The sequence below is a fragment of the Watersipora subatra genome, chromosome 4 (assembly GCF_963576615.1).
Source record: "Watersipora subatra chromosome 4, tzWatSuba1.1, whole genome shotgun sequence".
NCBI lineage: Eukaryota > Metazoa > Bryozoa > Gymnolaemata > Cheilostomatida > Watersiporidae > Watersipora > Watersipora subatra.
Window position 1 is genome coordinate 15,949,980 of NC_088711.1, and position 15,409 is coordinate 15,965,388.

The following is a 15,409-nucleotide window of genomic DNA, read 5'->3' on the forward strand; positions in this document are numbered from 1 at the left end:
TTTCAGTGACAATGGCTCATGCTTTGTATCTTACGAGTTTGAGGAGTTTCTAAAGTCTCATGGGATAAAACACTATGGTAGTTCCACATACTATCCAAAAGCAAATGAGGTCAAAAGGTTTAACTGGACGCTTAAACAATCAGTTCAGGATGCTGTTAGTGAAGGTCAAAACTGGGATCCTGCTGTGAGTTCATTCCTGCGGATTTATTGAGCCTCTCTGAACTGTACTACAGGAGTTTCACCTAGTACACTTCTACATGGCTGAGTTACGCGTACCAAGGATATGGTTAACCAATTTTCTTGCCAGTTGAGAATACTGAGCAAGTTGATGAGTTCCAGCCTTGTTTAAAGGAGTTTGTTGATGATCGCTATGTAGCTGTTGATATGGGGTTTGAAGTGGGTGATCATGAACAACTCCGTCAGTTTCATGTTGTAAAAGGAAGGCCTAGGTTTTTGAGCACTTTGACAGTCCAGTTCCGTGTTGTTCCTATGTTCTCAGTGATGGTCAGTCAGTAAATCAGCCATGTATGGCCCGAGCTCTTGAGAATCCAGCACATCAAGTAGCCGCACTCGTAAGCGACCTGGTTATTTGAGGGTGATAAGAGCTAGAGAAGAGGGCAATGTAATAATTTTCTGTGTAAATTAAGTTATTACCCCCATTGTTCTGTACATTGTATTTTGTTAGAGTTGAGTGCCCCATGCATTGTAAGTGGGGCTTTGCTGTGTTTTCACGAGTGAGTTGCTTGAAATAAAAATGAGTCTGAGAATTACAATAGAATACGGTGGCTTGATATATGACACTAGACATTTAACATCAGATAGAATACATCAGTACCCTTAATAACTCCTCATCTTTTCTATTTATAGTGAATTTTTCTTGCACGTCTCAACTTGCTCATTCAACGATACATTTCCTTTGTTAATTAACACAAATGTTACCGTTTTCGCCAAGCTGTGTTAGCCCCGAAACACCTTGCAGTCTATGACTGTTATCAGTATGGTCAACATTGTAATGACCAATTTTGTGTAAATGTCTATTTGTTTATACACTTTTGGATATAATACAGCATTTAACAAATTTGAATGGGTGCTTCTTGATGGGCAATTAAAATAACAGGAATTGATGCTAAAAATGAATAAGAGCCCACTCATTACAGGTGAGATTGACATTAATTCATCAGAGCAGGTAAAAGATACTGTTTATTTTCTCCTTGCTGAAGTTTATTACAAACCATATATCCACAACAGAACGTTTTTTTCTTCTGCCCGCATTAAGAACCTAAACAACTATTTCTGTTATTTCCTTACCAACATGCATGTTTTATATTTTCGTTAATCTACTTCCTTGCATATTAGCGAAGCAAACTGCATGTAGCCGTACAAAAAATTGTTTGAAAATTTATTCCCTCTTGAGAATATTTTCCAACACCATATGGACAATAGATTTGCAGAAATAAAAAGACCCAAAATGTGCTAGAAGCTAATTAAAGCAATAATAAGTCACACAACCTGTAAAATATGGTTAAAAATTCGTGTAAATTGAATATGTAAAAATACATAAATGATACATGTCACATGTGGCTAAAACATTGAGGCAAGGTTGAAAAATAACGTTTTATTGACGCGGTATTGATGAACGCCTTAACTGCTAAACTTTTTTTGTGTTGTCAATGATATTTAAGAGAATTTTATTTATACTATACAAGTGTTTTAATTTTTTTAACGGAGTAGGTGAAAATGTTATGTTCATTACTTCTATCATAAGAACCTAGATTTCGTATTTGGAGCCATGGAATGTTTACGATATAAAAGGTTTATGGTGATTTCGCCGAAATTCTATTAGTCGAAATTCGCATTTGCCGATAGGCCATTTGTCGAAATTGAAGCCTTTCGTCGAAAAGTGTAGTTTTGGTCGAAAACTTAGGCTATTGGTCGAAAACTCAGGTGGTTTAGTCGAAAATAATACTATTGGACAAAACAACAATAATTCTAATACTATTAGTAAGTTTTCACCTGTTAGTTAAGTTTATCTTCAACTTAGTGTTAGTTTAGTTTTAAGATTTGTGTACTAGCTCCATCAGCTAAACATATGCTATGCTATAACTGCTGTATCAGAAAATACTTCGCATACACACTTGTGATATACATTCAACTGATTTTTTATGGAGTTCTGGACATTTGGGTGTAATAATTTATACATGTACAACGTATTGCATGCTTCTTTACTACATGATAAAATTTGTGAGAGCTTGTTAAAAGCTATCACTACTTTATCGACACGGAAGTTCATTTGTTTCACAGCCTACAGTGAAGTAGGCTGTGAAACAGCCTACTTCACTGTAGGCTGTTTCAACAGCCTAGTTCATTTGTTTCACAGTGAAGTATTTTGAAAGTGTATCCTAATTTTAGAGTAATGGCTATACATTTTTGTTCAGAATTATAGCACAATGGTAGTGGTATAATACAAGTTTTTTTATGTGCAACTGTGTTATAATCCTGTATACTTTCTAAGCTTGTGGATTTATTCATCAGTATAGCTGTGCAACCACCCTAATCAATTGCATACATACATGTGTATAAGATATGCCTAAATGCATATTGTACAAGTATGCTTGTAACTGCATAATTAATATTCATAGAAGCGCATTGATTCATTGTAACTATGATTACAAAAAGTTAATGTTGCAATTTTACAGAGTAGTGCTTTGGAATCTTTCGTGAGAGCTATTTGGAATATTTGTTTATATAATTATGAAGATTCAACTCTCAAAGTTTTAGATTAAAATTGTAGTAGCAGCATTCAAAAATAAATATAAATCAATAAAATTGATTTATTAAACAGTTTATTCAGCAGTGAATGACCTGTTAAAATTAATATATGGCATAATTCATAATATTATTAAGAACAGCAATGACAAATAGCTAAAAATAACAATTATTGATATAATGCCATAATACAGCATCAAATTCTATGTTGGAAAATAAAAGAAACTATAGGTAGTAAAAGTAGCGCAATCAAAATCCATCAAATGTTGGTGTGAGATTTTTGGCTGCTTTGATAAACTTTGAAAGTGAAATTGCTTTGTTTTTGAATCTGTTCCATAAATTTTCTAATTCTTTATTTCTATATTTTGTGCTGTGTGTCTGTTTTCTTAGTTGCTGCTCATTTTCTAACATTTGTATGACATAGTTTATATTTTCTGCCTCACTATATAGGATGGACAAAAGTAAATACATATTAGGGTGTGGATGCGGTAGCAGCCCATTTAGTTTTCTGTGCCATCCTTCTAAGTCGTTGTTGGTTCTAATTTTTAAACCAAAAACACACTAGTCTTTTGGGCTCCACCCTTGATTATTGGCACTTAACCAAAATCTTTCAAAGTAGTCCAGTAAGCTAAACATTCTATAGTCCTGTTCCTCTATGTCTCTTTCTGCTCTAATACATATATAATTAAACACCTCTTTTACAATGTTGGCTGGTACCAGCGCTAAGGCATACAACATAGTGACCAGTTCTCTCACTTTACCATTCTTATTGCGATAGCCCTTTGATAGTCCATAGTTTTTCATATTCCGGTAGATCGATTGGCAAAAGTGAAAATGACAACCTCTCATTTCTAGTTCTTTCCCAAACACTTCATGGACTGCTTTCCACAGTGCTAAAATGGAGAAAAATATTCTATTTATATTCATTGGCATTGTATTGAGAATCACCATTGTTATCATTGACTAAACCCAAATCGTTGTACTAATCACAGATGCGTCCTGTTACACAACATGGTGATACTGAGACAGCTTAATGTTTTACAAAATTAAAAATTTTCTTTAATGTTTGAAAATGTGTCCATAATATTTTGAAGTGGACATATAACCGCTTAATTTTTGTGACAAATTTAATTTGGAATGGACATAGCAAACCTATTTTACATCATGAAACATTTCAATGTGAACGCCCGTGTAATTAAATGTTCATTCCAGATATCAGTGTTAACAAATACTTACTTATCCAATTCATAGTCAGCCATTGCATATTTTGCATTCAAACCAGGTGCTAGCCGTTATTTAATGTCTTTATATACCTGAAAAGAAATGATGGCGCTGATAACACAATGAGATAGCATAGGATAGAGGAAGTGTTGGGTGAAAATCGACTCTTGTAATACAAATATTCTATAAAGATTTGCACCTGAACATAATCGAATTTTCTTCTTTTTGACATTAATACGTATAAAAGTGGCACTTGTTTGCTGAAGCATCCCTGTCTTATGAAGGCGTATATCATTAGCAACTGCTCAAAAGGCCTTTTCACGCACTTGAAGGTTCCATCCAAATACAGAGTTCTAGATTTCTTTAGTTGATCTAGCTGAGTGTCAGTGGAAAATATTAAGTGCCTTTCGCCATCAATTTAAATGTCCACCCGCAAGAAGTTTTTTAGTATGGTATCAAGTATAAGCTAAAAATATTTTAGATACTGTTTTGATATTTGTGTCACAGTTGGATTACCATATAAGATGTTTAGATTACCAACCTCTATTACAAAGTTAAAGCACAAGTGAAGTTAGGTTTTCCAAGCAGCAGTACACTCAATAAGATTATAATCAATTTTTTTTAATTAAGGCCGGTTATCTTAATTCAATATTTAAATTATGTATGATAAACTTCTAGGTTGACTCACCTCGAAATCTTTTGACTTCGGATGTTTTGGTCTGTTTTTCTCTCTTATTTTATTGGCCATCCTAATTAAATTTTGTCTTGAAAGACTGCTGCTGGTTGCACATTTTGTCATAAATTCTTTCAAGTTGTTGTCTACTATCGAGGTAGCACTTGAGAAAGGTTTCAGTTTTGTTTCATCTTTAATCTATAATATCAGTCAGAGTCATGTACAGCTTTTTTATAGGCTAATATTCAGTATGAAAAGGTTCAGCCAAACATTACATTAAATAAGTTTTCAGGATTATTAATGAGATTGAGTGCTTCTAACATTACTTCTCTTACCTGAGTTATTAAAGCAGTTTGCTCTTATAGGTATTCTTGCGATAAACACGTGTGTAAGCCAGATGCATTGTATGCAGATTCAAAACTGTCACTCTGGGTAACTTTGGCTCTGCATTCTTTTAGTTTGCTATAAATCCAATAGACTGTCTTTCTACCATCCATTTTTTGTAAATTTTATTGATGACGTAGCTGTACCCATTTAATGACACAATCTCCTTGCTGCTTTCTCCCAGCTGGATAAATCTCATAGTTCACCACACTAAAAAAGTAAATGTTAGTTATGGTTATCTTTCTATAAACCAACACCAGAATCGCAAACATGTGAGGCGAAATAACTGCATTGCATTACCGCCATGAACATAAAACACATGGGAATGGTACATGGTGTTTTTATTTCTGTTTCAGTTCTGCTCTTCGTTGATTTCTCGGATGTTTTTGGTACCACCTGATAGCATGACCCGTAGATGTTCATCTCAATCGATGCTGGACAATAATTCCATAGTTTGAATCGATATAGAAATTTTGTGCCTTAAGACACTTTTCTTTTATATATAATTGATAAGTGAATCCCACATATATTATTGTGTAGTTAGTATATGAGAACCACTCATTGTCGTATTGATGATTTATTAAAGAAGCGATCGATTTTTCTGTCATATTTATTGTATGGTTTGTGCTAATAATAATTATATTTATATTGACTTACGTATCATCAATGTCACTGTTGTTAAAGTCATTAGGTCCTGGATCAAGATGTATAATTGATGATGAGGAATTTGACCCGCTATAAACAAATAATATTATCATATTGTATGCTGCGCTATCAAAACATGTATTAATAATTATGAAAGAGGTACGCTTAATAATTTTATTAATAAACTTTATCTTTAACACAAAGAAAAGAGCCAGCCTATTAATAGATTTTGGCTCAAACCTCTGGAAAGTCATTCCAGGGTTTACACTTTTCCTTGTTTGAGTTTGTTGAGCATTTGAAACCAATGCTCAACAACTCTTAACACTTTCTCTATATTTACCTTTTTCACGAACTATAAACATGTGTCAGGTGTTTGTTAAATGAAAGCAATAGAGTTGAAATATACAAAGTTTTAATTGCATATTTAATCTGCTTGCAAATTCTGAATAAAAATGATACACACTATTGAGTTACTCAGTTTTAGTGATTTTCAGTACGGCAGTCTTAAATGAAACATAACATTCTATTGTTTGGCTGTAACTTTAACTGAATTTATCTCAAATTTTGTGAGCTACCATTGAAATACATTATTTTTACAGTGTTTATGTTCATGGTAAATCAGCATATTACGTCTCAAAGATTTTCTGCTCAAGGCTACAGTCATGGCTACCTTACAGCCTCGATGCCGCACCCACATGACATGTGGGTGCGGCACGACATAGCAGGCGACATGACATAACATCCCATACAATGTATAAGATGTTTTAATTTACAATGTATACATACTAAAATATATTTGTATATATATTTATGTTCTGGTAGTATAATCTTGTACTGTGAAGTCAAATCACACATATATAATAATTAAGGTTGTGACCATTACAAAAACTATTACAGTAGATTGATAAGTCCTTATAGATGACAAGATGTAAAATAAGTTGCAATAACATTGAAGCAATGCAGTAGTGAGCATTTCACAACCATGCAGTGTATATGCATTGAGTACTTTTACTATCACAGCATACATGGAGTACAGCTGCTGCTATTTCCTTATGTTCAGTAAGTATTATTGATGCAATGGAGAATCGCCTACTGCAAATTGTGCAGCTGTAGATGCAATAAGAATGTTGCTAGTACACATTGACTCAACATTATTTTAATGAGCCACAACCCTAATAATCGTATTAACTAGCAACTACCAAAATCAGAAGATATGGCAGTACTATAACTGCAATCGGTTTGTTTGTACTTAGAGTTGTGCTCTCTTAAAAAATAACATTTCCGCGAAAGTGTTTGATTGTTTCGACCGATAGTCTTAGATTTCGACAAATAGTCTATGAATTCGGCAAATAGTCTTAAATTTCGACTAAAAGTCTACGAATTCGACAAATAGCCTGTCGGCAACAACGGTTTCGACCAATAGATTTTCGACTAAATCTCTATTTCCCATATAAAATACTTTAATGGAGTCGAGTTATTTGAAAACTGGCTAGGTATGTTGTGACGAAGCAATGTAAGTAAATATACAGCAGTTGTGCTCTCTCGATAAATTGCTATTTCGTTAGCGGCTTATGCGAGATTCTGACCTACCTCGACACATAGTCCGAGAATTAATAACTTCATAATATTTTTTATGAATTAACGATGGTGATCTAGCCTGCTGTATAGACAACTGGTAATAAGCACCAAACTGCTAGTGTATGGTGGAAGAGAACATCATGTACTCACTCATTATTTTAGTAGTACTTTATTTTAGTACATGTTGCACTACTATCGTAGCTCAAACTGCTGAAGCTGACGTAAGAATAGCTGGCATAAAATATGGTAAGCATATGCTTTGTTAACTTAGCAGCCATGAAGATTATGGAACATGGAGAAAGTTTCCACTCACTCTTATTTGGGAATTGTTTTACTAGGGGATATGAAATGGGACTCTCCCATTGATGTTGTTTACTAAAGCTATCGAACAGTTAACTATACTTTGCATATTTTAAAAGATGCAGATACGTAAACAAGGAAAGTAGCATATTTATTTATTGTTACATCTTGTATTGAGTTTGCTCCTCAGTCATGCGTCCATATCTGAAAAAACATGTTAAAAAACTAGAAAAAGTTTAAAATCAGGATTTGCGTTTTAAATTCAGATTGGAAGGTCGTGTTCCAGACGAGTTGTGCTGAACAACTGGAACAATCTTTTGGTATAGATAGTAATAAAACTATCGATACAAGACAGAAAAAAGCACGTAGGCCTATACACCTTTTCCTTAATCATGTCAATTCTACTAATCCTTGTGGTCTAAAGCTATAAGAGAACTGAGATGTGAGGGATATCTTACTTTAAAAAAGTAGAAAAAGTAAAAATTACAAAATAAATCAAAAATATTTATTGAGTTTTAGTCATGTTTCCATGCTATTTTAATGTGCATTGTGTGGTCTTAGTGGAAAAATCTCATCTTATACAGTTGACAATCACCTGAATTAGATAATGCATCCAGGCCTAAAAACACACAGCGGGTTTCTTTCGTTCGGGTTTAGTTTTTAAATCCAGTTTTGTGCTACATATCATGGCTTAATCCAAACCGCAATAAAGAAATTTGCTACATGTTTACTGGATCTAAAATTTGAATGAATTTTAATAAAGTCCCACAATCTACTTCACTAAATAAGAACAATAAATGAAATAAAACCTTTCGTGGAAGCACAAACATTTCAATATTACTGGTTTACCAAACGGATACAGCTTTTGATACTGCTTGATTTGCATTGTCTTTGATAACAGTTACAAAGATCTGATGCATATCATAGGTCGCAGCGATTTCATACATGTGTAGAGAATAGCAAGCATACCGGCGTATTCACCTAACTTGTCGTCAAATTTTTTATATGTATTTACCTATAGGGCAACTCTAAAATTTAGCAAAATCTGCGGACCTTTGCTCAGCCTTTTGCTTTGGTCAGTTTATCTAGAGCTATATTAGAATATATATGCAAATTTAATTTGGAACTTAAAGGTTGACTTGCAACAAAATTCACATAACAGTTATTTGATATCAAAAGATTCACCATGTCTTACTCTGTTGTGTTGTAGGTGCAAAATATGTGGGAATGTGATTACAAGCTATTAAAAGCTAAAAAACCAACAGTTAATCGCAGCCACACGAGACCGCCGTAGTTTGGATTCTTTTTTCAAAACGGCTCAAATGTGACGTAATTGTGGGAGATGGTTTCTGTTTACACTTTCATACAATCTTATTCGTCGAAATATTTTCACAACTATACTTCACGCATTCGATAAAGCCTTGTCTATTGTTCTTACGCATCTATTTTATCGTCATTGTAATGCTGTCACTTTTAGCAGTGATATCTTATAACTTACCGTAAAAATTAATTTCTTTTTTAACCTTACCTCGAAGGAGTACATATCATTGTCTGATAATCAAGCCGAGCCTGTTGGTCACCTGTGATAATCGAAAAGTGCTGCAAAAATTATTTGCGAAGTAATGGGTCACATGATCAGATTACGACTTGACGATTAGTTCAATCCGAAACAAAACTGTAAAGTAGCGAGCATTTATATTTGATACGAGGTCTTCGGTAAAACCCGAAGTGTTTGTCATAAACTAGTGCTACAATAAGTTTTATATTGAGCTTTTTATTGGCCTTTCAATTCACGTGAGAACATCACGTGACAAGACAATAACCAAACTGTCATGACTATGCCAGAGAAATAAAGAGATTCCAATCTATGGTGGCTTTTCGTTTTTGAGCTTTTAAGAGCTTGTAATCACATTTCCACATATTTTGCACCTACAACACAGCAGACTAAGACATGGTGAATCTTTTAATACCAAATAACTGTAATGTAAATTTTGTTGCAAGTCAACCTTTAATAAGTAACTAAAACGGCGAAAAAACCTAGAAACATGCAATACTGCTTATTAACTATCTAAGAAGATGAAATTTCTATAATAACTACAAAAAAACAAGATGCATGGTATATTGGTGCTCATGCTCATGTTATCTATTCGAAACAGGTGTGTGGTCCCCATTTCCAGCCTGCGTGACCTTATAGATGAAACCAGTAATATGATAGTTTACTCTTAGCAGCCATAAATCAACTTCTATATATATATATATATTATTACTCATGAAATAGTTCAATAGTTTCCGTTCAAACACCTTGGGCCATACCAGGATCATAGACGGTCGAACATATGCCAATAACACATTGTCCGAAAAAGCATTACATATTTAAAATATAAATAAATCATACACAGGAGGCCCAACTGGAATTTAATGAGAGAAACTAGAATATAGCTCATTATCTTTTTGTACACTTGTTTTTATACACAAAGTCTGAAGAAATGAGTCTGCGATACAAGCTGCTTCAAATATGGTACATTCTCCAGTCCAACTATTTCTGTATTTATGGGAAGCTCGGTCTACTTTCTACATTGCCTGTTTTTTAACATATAGTTTATGGTATGAAGTAATGCAACCGTGCTTAAAAAGTCATTTACCAGGCCTGTATTCCCTGGGGCGCCTGGCCGGCTGAGCCGCCCCAACTTTTTTGGGAATTTTTCACGGCTAAGTACAGTCAAACTCGGATAAAATGTAACATTTCATCTCAAACACAAGGTTAACTCGAACGGATTCGTTTGGTCAGTTCCAACGCAATGACAAATTGCTTCAGATAGCTTGACCTCAACATTTATTCGAAAAGTTATTTGCCCAACGGCCATGGACACGGTTTTTATCGCTGTAGAATATCACTTCATTCCAAGCCATAGAGACAAACATCAACTTTTAGTAGTTTTTAGGCTTCATTATTATCATCATCAGCGGCAAAATATTCTTGTTAACGACTTTTATAAAGGTTTGCCAAAGATCAAGTTTTACCAAACACCCGCCTGGCCATGTCCCATCGAAAGCGTAAAAACCTCCGAATGACTTTAAAATAAAATCCGCAAAATTGATCTTTGTTAAAACGCTCAAAAGAAAAAGATGTCTTTTTTCTGAGCGTTTTAACTGCGGTCAAGTTTTGCCTATTTTAATTTAAAAACGTCTCGTCAGTCACATCACCTAAAACAAAACAAATCTCAAAAAATAGAAAAATGTTGATACTTTCCGATAAAAAATTTTAAAACTTTACATGAGAGGCCCGGCTGAGGCCCTACATGAGAGAAACCTGTTGGGAGCTTACACCGCCCTCTCCACACCCCTAGGTGTTCATAACTAGTCGCCTAACATTAGCCGCCCCAACTCGCAACCGTTGAATACAGGCCTGTCATTTACTACATGTAGTTTTGGGAAGGATGAAAATTGTTTACATAATTTGTAATGGGAAAACTTATTTTGGATTTCAAGCAACTCATTTTTCGAACATTCTTCTGGAATGGATTTGGAGTCAAAAACTTAGGTCGGAGTGTAAATGATTTTTAAATGGAAAGTTGTTCTGGGAAGGAAATGTTGAGTATCCAATACATTTTGAAGCTTTACGTGTGATTTTCACTCTGATGTTGGTTTCAGTGGCTCCTCTCAACAACGTCGCCGGCCAAAACATAGAGGATGAGGATGGCAAGTTTCAGTGTTACAGATGTAACAGATATAAAGGTGGTGGAGCAGCTTGTCCTGAAACTAAGAGGGAAATTGATCGTAAGTGGCTCAGTCGAATCTCAAATAAAAAATTTTCACGGTACTCTTTGAGTTTGGTTTGTAGAACAGTCGACCCTCCTACAACATAAATAATCCTTTTCGAGAACATTTAGGTTATAGGGATTTTACGTTACACAAACAGTAAATTATCTTCCCAAACTGAACCCCTTTGGCCCTTCATAAAGGAAAAACTAAACTAGTCTTTTTAATTTAAGGCTTATACAGTATCTGTGGTGTTACTAGTTTGTATCGACAACTTTTCTCTTTTTTCTTATCACTTCCACTTGGTTTAGGGTTTAGGTTACAGTAATTTCTCATTAAGTTATGGGAGCGGACTCCTTCGATGTCAATTTAAATCGATGGTCATTTTTTGTAGACATCAAGGTCTATGCTACAAAGAATTACATATTGGTTGTCTAAAATAAAGTAAAACAAAAACATTTCTTTACTATAATAAGAGCGGTGCCTGTCTGCACATCCATCTGTTCATAGCCAGGGTTAGAGGTTAGGATAAAACAGAGTACTTTCAGAGAGACTCCAACTATCAACATAATATTTATCTTGGTAAACCAAAATTGTAACGCCTTCAATAATTGAGCGCTTTCCAGTATTTCTGAATATTTGTGCAGCTACTTATTCTCTGTGCTTTATCAGCACTCCTGATGATCTCTCACGGCACACTAGACTGCCAGGGTACTAGTATACATAATAGGTTGTAGTATACATAATATATACTAGATGAATAGGAAAAAATGCATAGAGATACCCCTATATGTCGTTTTCTCTATTAAGTGTGGCAAGAGAAAAAAACTGATATTTTCAGAGATACTTTGAGATTCTTATAAACAAATTTGAAAACTTTTAGCGATTTGACGCTTTGCATCCTTAGGAATTTTTTACATAGGAAAAAGTTAACATAATTTTGCTGTTAATTGGAATTTATTGTAGTACATGAATTGGCTCCGCAGTAATACCTTAATTGACTCCACAATAGTTCCTGAATTGGTTTCATAGTAATACCCATATTGGTCTCATAGTAATATCTGAGGTGGTTTCATAGTATTACCTGAATTAGCTCAACAGTAGCACCTGAATGGCTATCAACATATAGTAAGTCCTAATGACATAACATATAATAAGATAACAACATAACATAATTATAGTAAGATAACAACATAACATATAGTGAAATAACAACATGACATATAGTAAGATAACAACATAACATATAGTAATAACCTCACATAGTTATAGTTAGGTAACAACATAACATGTAGTAAGATAACACCTCAACATATAGTAAGATAATAACATAACATGTAGTAAGATAACACCTCAACATATAGTAAGATAATAACATAACATATGGTAAGGTAACAATATAGCATATAGTAAAATAACAACATAACATAGTTATAGTAAAATAACGTCATAACATATAGTAAGATAACAACATAACATATTAGTAAGATAACAACATAACATAGTTATAGTAAGATAACAACATAACATGTAGTAAGATAACAACATAACATATTAGTAAGATAACAACATAACATAATTATATTAAGATAACAACATGACATATAGTAAGATAACATATAATAAAATAACAACATAACATATAGTAAGATAACAACATAACATAGTTATAGTAAGATAACAACATAACATATATATAGTAAGATAACAACATAACATATAGTAAGATAACAACATAACATATAGTAAGATAACAACATGACATATAGTAAGATAACAACATAACATATAGTAAGATAACAACATGACATATAGTAAGATAACAACATGACATATAGTAAGATAACAACATAAAATATAGTAAGATAACAACATAACATATAGTAAGATAATGACATGACATATAGTAAGATAACAACATAACATATAGTAAGATAATGACATGTAGTAAGATAACATAACATATAGTAAGATAACAACATAACATATAGTAAGATAACAACATAACATATAGTAAGATAACAACATAAATCATTGCAAAATTGTGCAATACATTCGTCATTTTACTTTGGAAAAGGTGTCTCATGCCTATTTCGTCGCGTGCCAATTTCATACCCATTTATGAAATCAATTGTGGCAAATTTTTTCTTTAAGCTAATAAACCTTAAAAAAGTAATTTTGAATTAGCCAGTGTACACACACACTAACAGTCACATATTGTTAGCATGTCTATTTATCCACTCGATTTATAAAATGACCAAATATTCCTTTTTGTCTATTGCAAAATTATTTTTTCCTTTATTCATAAAACCATCTGGTTTGTATTTTGACAATTTTGGTTTCTGTTTCATCATGTTTTATTCCTATGAAATGTGATTTTATGATTTTCCAGCTAACAGCGTATCAGCTGATGCCTACCCGGCAGAAACCATTGTGGTCGGATGTGAAGTGTGTTTAAAGGTATTCACCACCACCTACTTCCGTAACAAGAATTATATTGCTGACAAATTTAATCCCTTCCAGGATGGAAATCACTTTGAACGTAAGTCTAAAAACTTCTTGTCTTACAACAAGCTGAGTGTTTCACTGTGATTGAAGGGTAGGAGGGATGTTGGTCTCCAGAATTCTCTGCAGTAACTAAGACTGCTTTTTTACTTTTATAAAGGAGATTTGAATGAAAACGAAACGATGGCTAGATGTAAAACAAAGAAACAGCTAACCAATACAATAAATTGCTGTCGTGCATAGTTGGTTATAATAAGAAATACATAAACGTTCCATAAAATTATTTGAAATGAACAGTAATAAGACTTATTTATATGATTTATATCAATGATGTTGTACAACTCATCATTCAACTTCTACTGTGGAAGTTTATCAACACTTGACTGTGTAATAAGTGACTTAAGCCTGGTTCCCATATCGATTGCGAGACTCCGGCGGTAATATTGCGCAGCAAAACGCTTGTGACGCTAGGCGGCTTATGTTCACATAAAGCTGCATCGCTAATAATGGCATAAAAATGTTCGCTCGCCATGCTGTTCCGATATTGCTGACCTTCACCTGTACAGTGCATTTCGGGAAGGTTTGCCTGGGGCTCTTCGCGAAATTTGAACAGCGGTAAAGTCTTGCGTTCCGCCGGCAACTACAAGCGGTACCCGGCGCGTAGGTACCCATTTTACTGTGGAGTCATTTTTACTGTTAATAGTCTGTGGCGCTGTCGCCGGTGCTTTGCGACGTATATGGAACCAGGCTTAAGTTGTCAACATGGGGATCATTTCCTTTCACTATAATCTCGCTGTTGTAGTAAGCTTCAGTCTATACTTAATGGTTAGTGATGAATTTATCTTAAAATTGTTCACTTCGTCAATCAAGAAAACAAAAAGAATTACGTAACTCTGTTTGGTTATCAAGATTAGGGGCTTTTACAACACTGAATAGGCATATGTATTTCCACATGATCTCGGAAAATGTTACCACACTTCGACTCCAACTCAGTATTTTTGAAAAATCATGTTCAAAACCTCTACATCTGTTTAAGAAGAGTTCAGTGGTCCAACTACAACCGTTTTTTAAGCAATTTGCTGGTTGCAACTTACTGCCAATTGTCTGACAAGATTGTATCTATTGTGTTACAGCGTTGCATGTCACATCACGAGCATGTATACAGGACAAAAAGGATTCACGCCTTTTGGATGGTTGTATAACTGATACATCTGCTGGAGGAACGATTGAGCGATGTTATTGTCAGGGCAATCTCTGCAATGACTCGACAACCATTTCTGCATCGCTGAAACTTATGACTGTCAGTGTGCTGATAATGGTGTTTGCTGTATTCTTGTGAGATCTGTTGCCAGCATTACACGCAGGGACATATTTAGTATATTTGAGCAGCTTTTACATTTGGTACTTTAGTTGTCATGCAGTCTTACATTCCCATTTTATACATTCCTGTATTTCTACAAGATTACTCCATGCATTCCGGTACTTTTTGCAAAATTAATTTAATCAATTAAATCATCTTGTCATAGTTATCTCTATATTTACTTCATAAATTATGATTAATCATGACATGTATATATA

At 34.0% G+C, this 15,409-nt stretch overlaps 1 protein-coding gene and 1 long non-coding RNA gene across 2 annotated transcripts; both read left to right on the forward strand.

Moving 5' to 3' along the window:
* The first annotated feature begins 1,914 nt into the window (after nucleotides 1–1,914).
* On the forward strand, nucleotides 1,915–5,897 carry LOC137394845 (uncharacterized). The gene is made up of 2 exons (XR_010978389.1): nucleotides 1,915–2,001; nucleotides 5,401–5,897. It is a non-coding gene; the product is annotated as an uncharacterized lncRNA (long non-coding RNA).
* A 1,477-nt stretch (nucleotides 5,898–7,374) lies between these two features.
* On the forward strand, nucleotides 7,375–15,397 carry LOC137392931 (uncharacterized). Its single transcript, XM_068079295.1, has 4 exons — nucleotides 7,375–7,513; nucleotides 11,219–11,344; nucleotides 13,719–13,868; nucleotides 14,965–15,397. The coding sequence occupies exons 1-4, from the start codon at nucleotides 7,390–7,392 to the stop codon at nucleotides 15,168–15,170; spliced, it is 606 nt and encodes a 201-aa protein (XP_067935396.1). The 5' UTR covers nucleotides 7,375–7,389; the 3' UTR covers nucleotides 15,171–15,397.
* Nucleotides 15,398–15,409: the final 12 nt, after the last annotated feature.

Bases quoted from the DNA above. Each gene is read 5' to 3' on its own strand.
- LOC137392931 (XM_068079295.1), top strand. From the start codon at position 7,390: ATGGTGGAAGAGAACATCATGTACTCACTCATTATTTTAGTAGTACTT. The intron at 11,345-13,718 runs GTAAGTGGCTCA...ATGATTTTCCAG, and splicing joins AACTAAGAGGGAAATTGATC to CTAACAGCGTATCAGCTGAT. The intron at 13,869-14,964 runs GTAAGTCTAAAA...ATTGTGTTACAG, and splicing joins GGATGGAAATCACTTTGAAC to CGTTGCATGTCACATCACGA.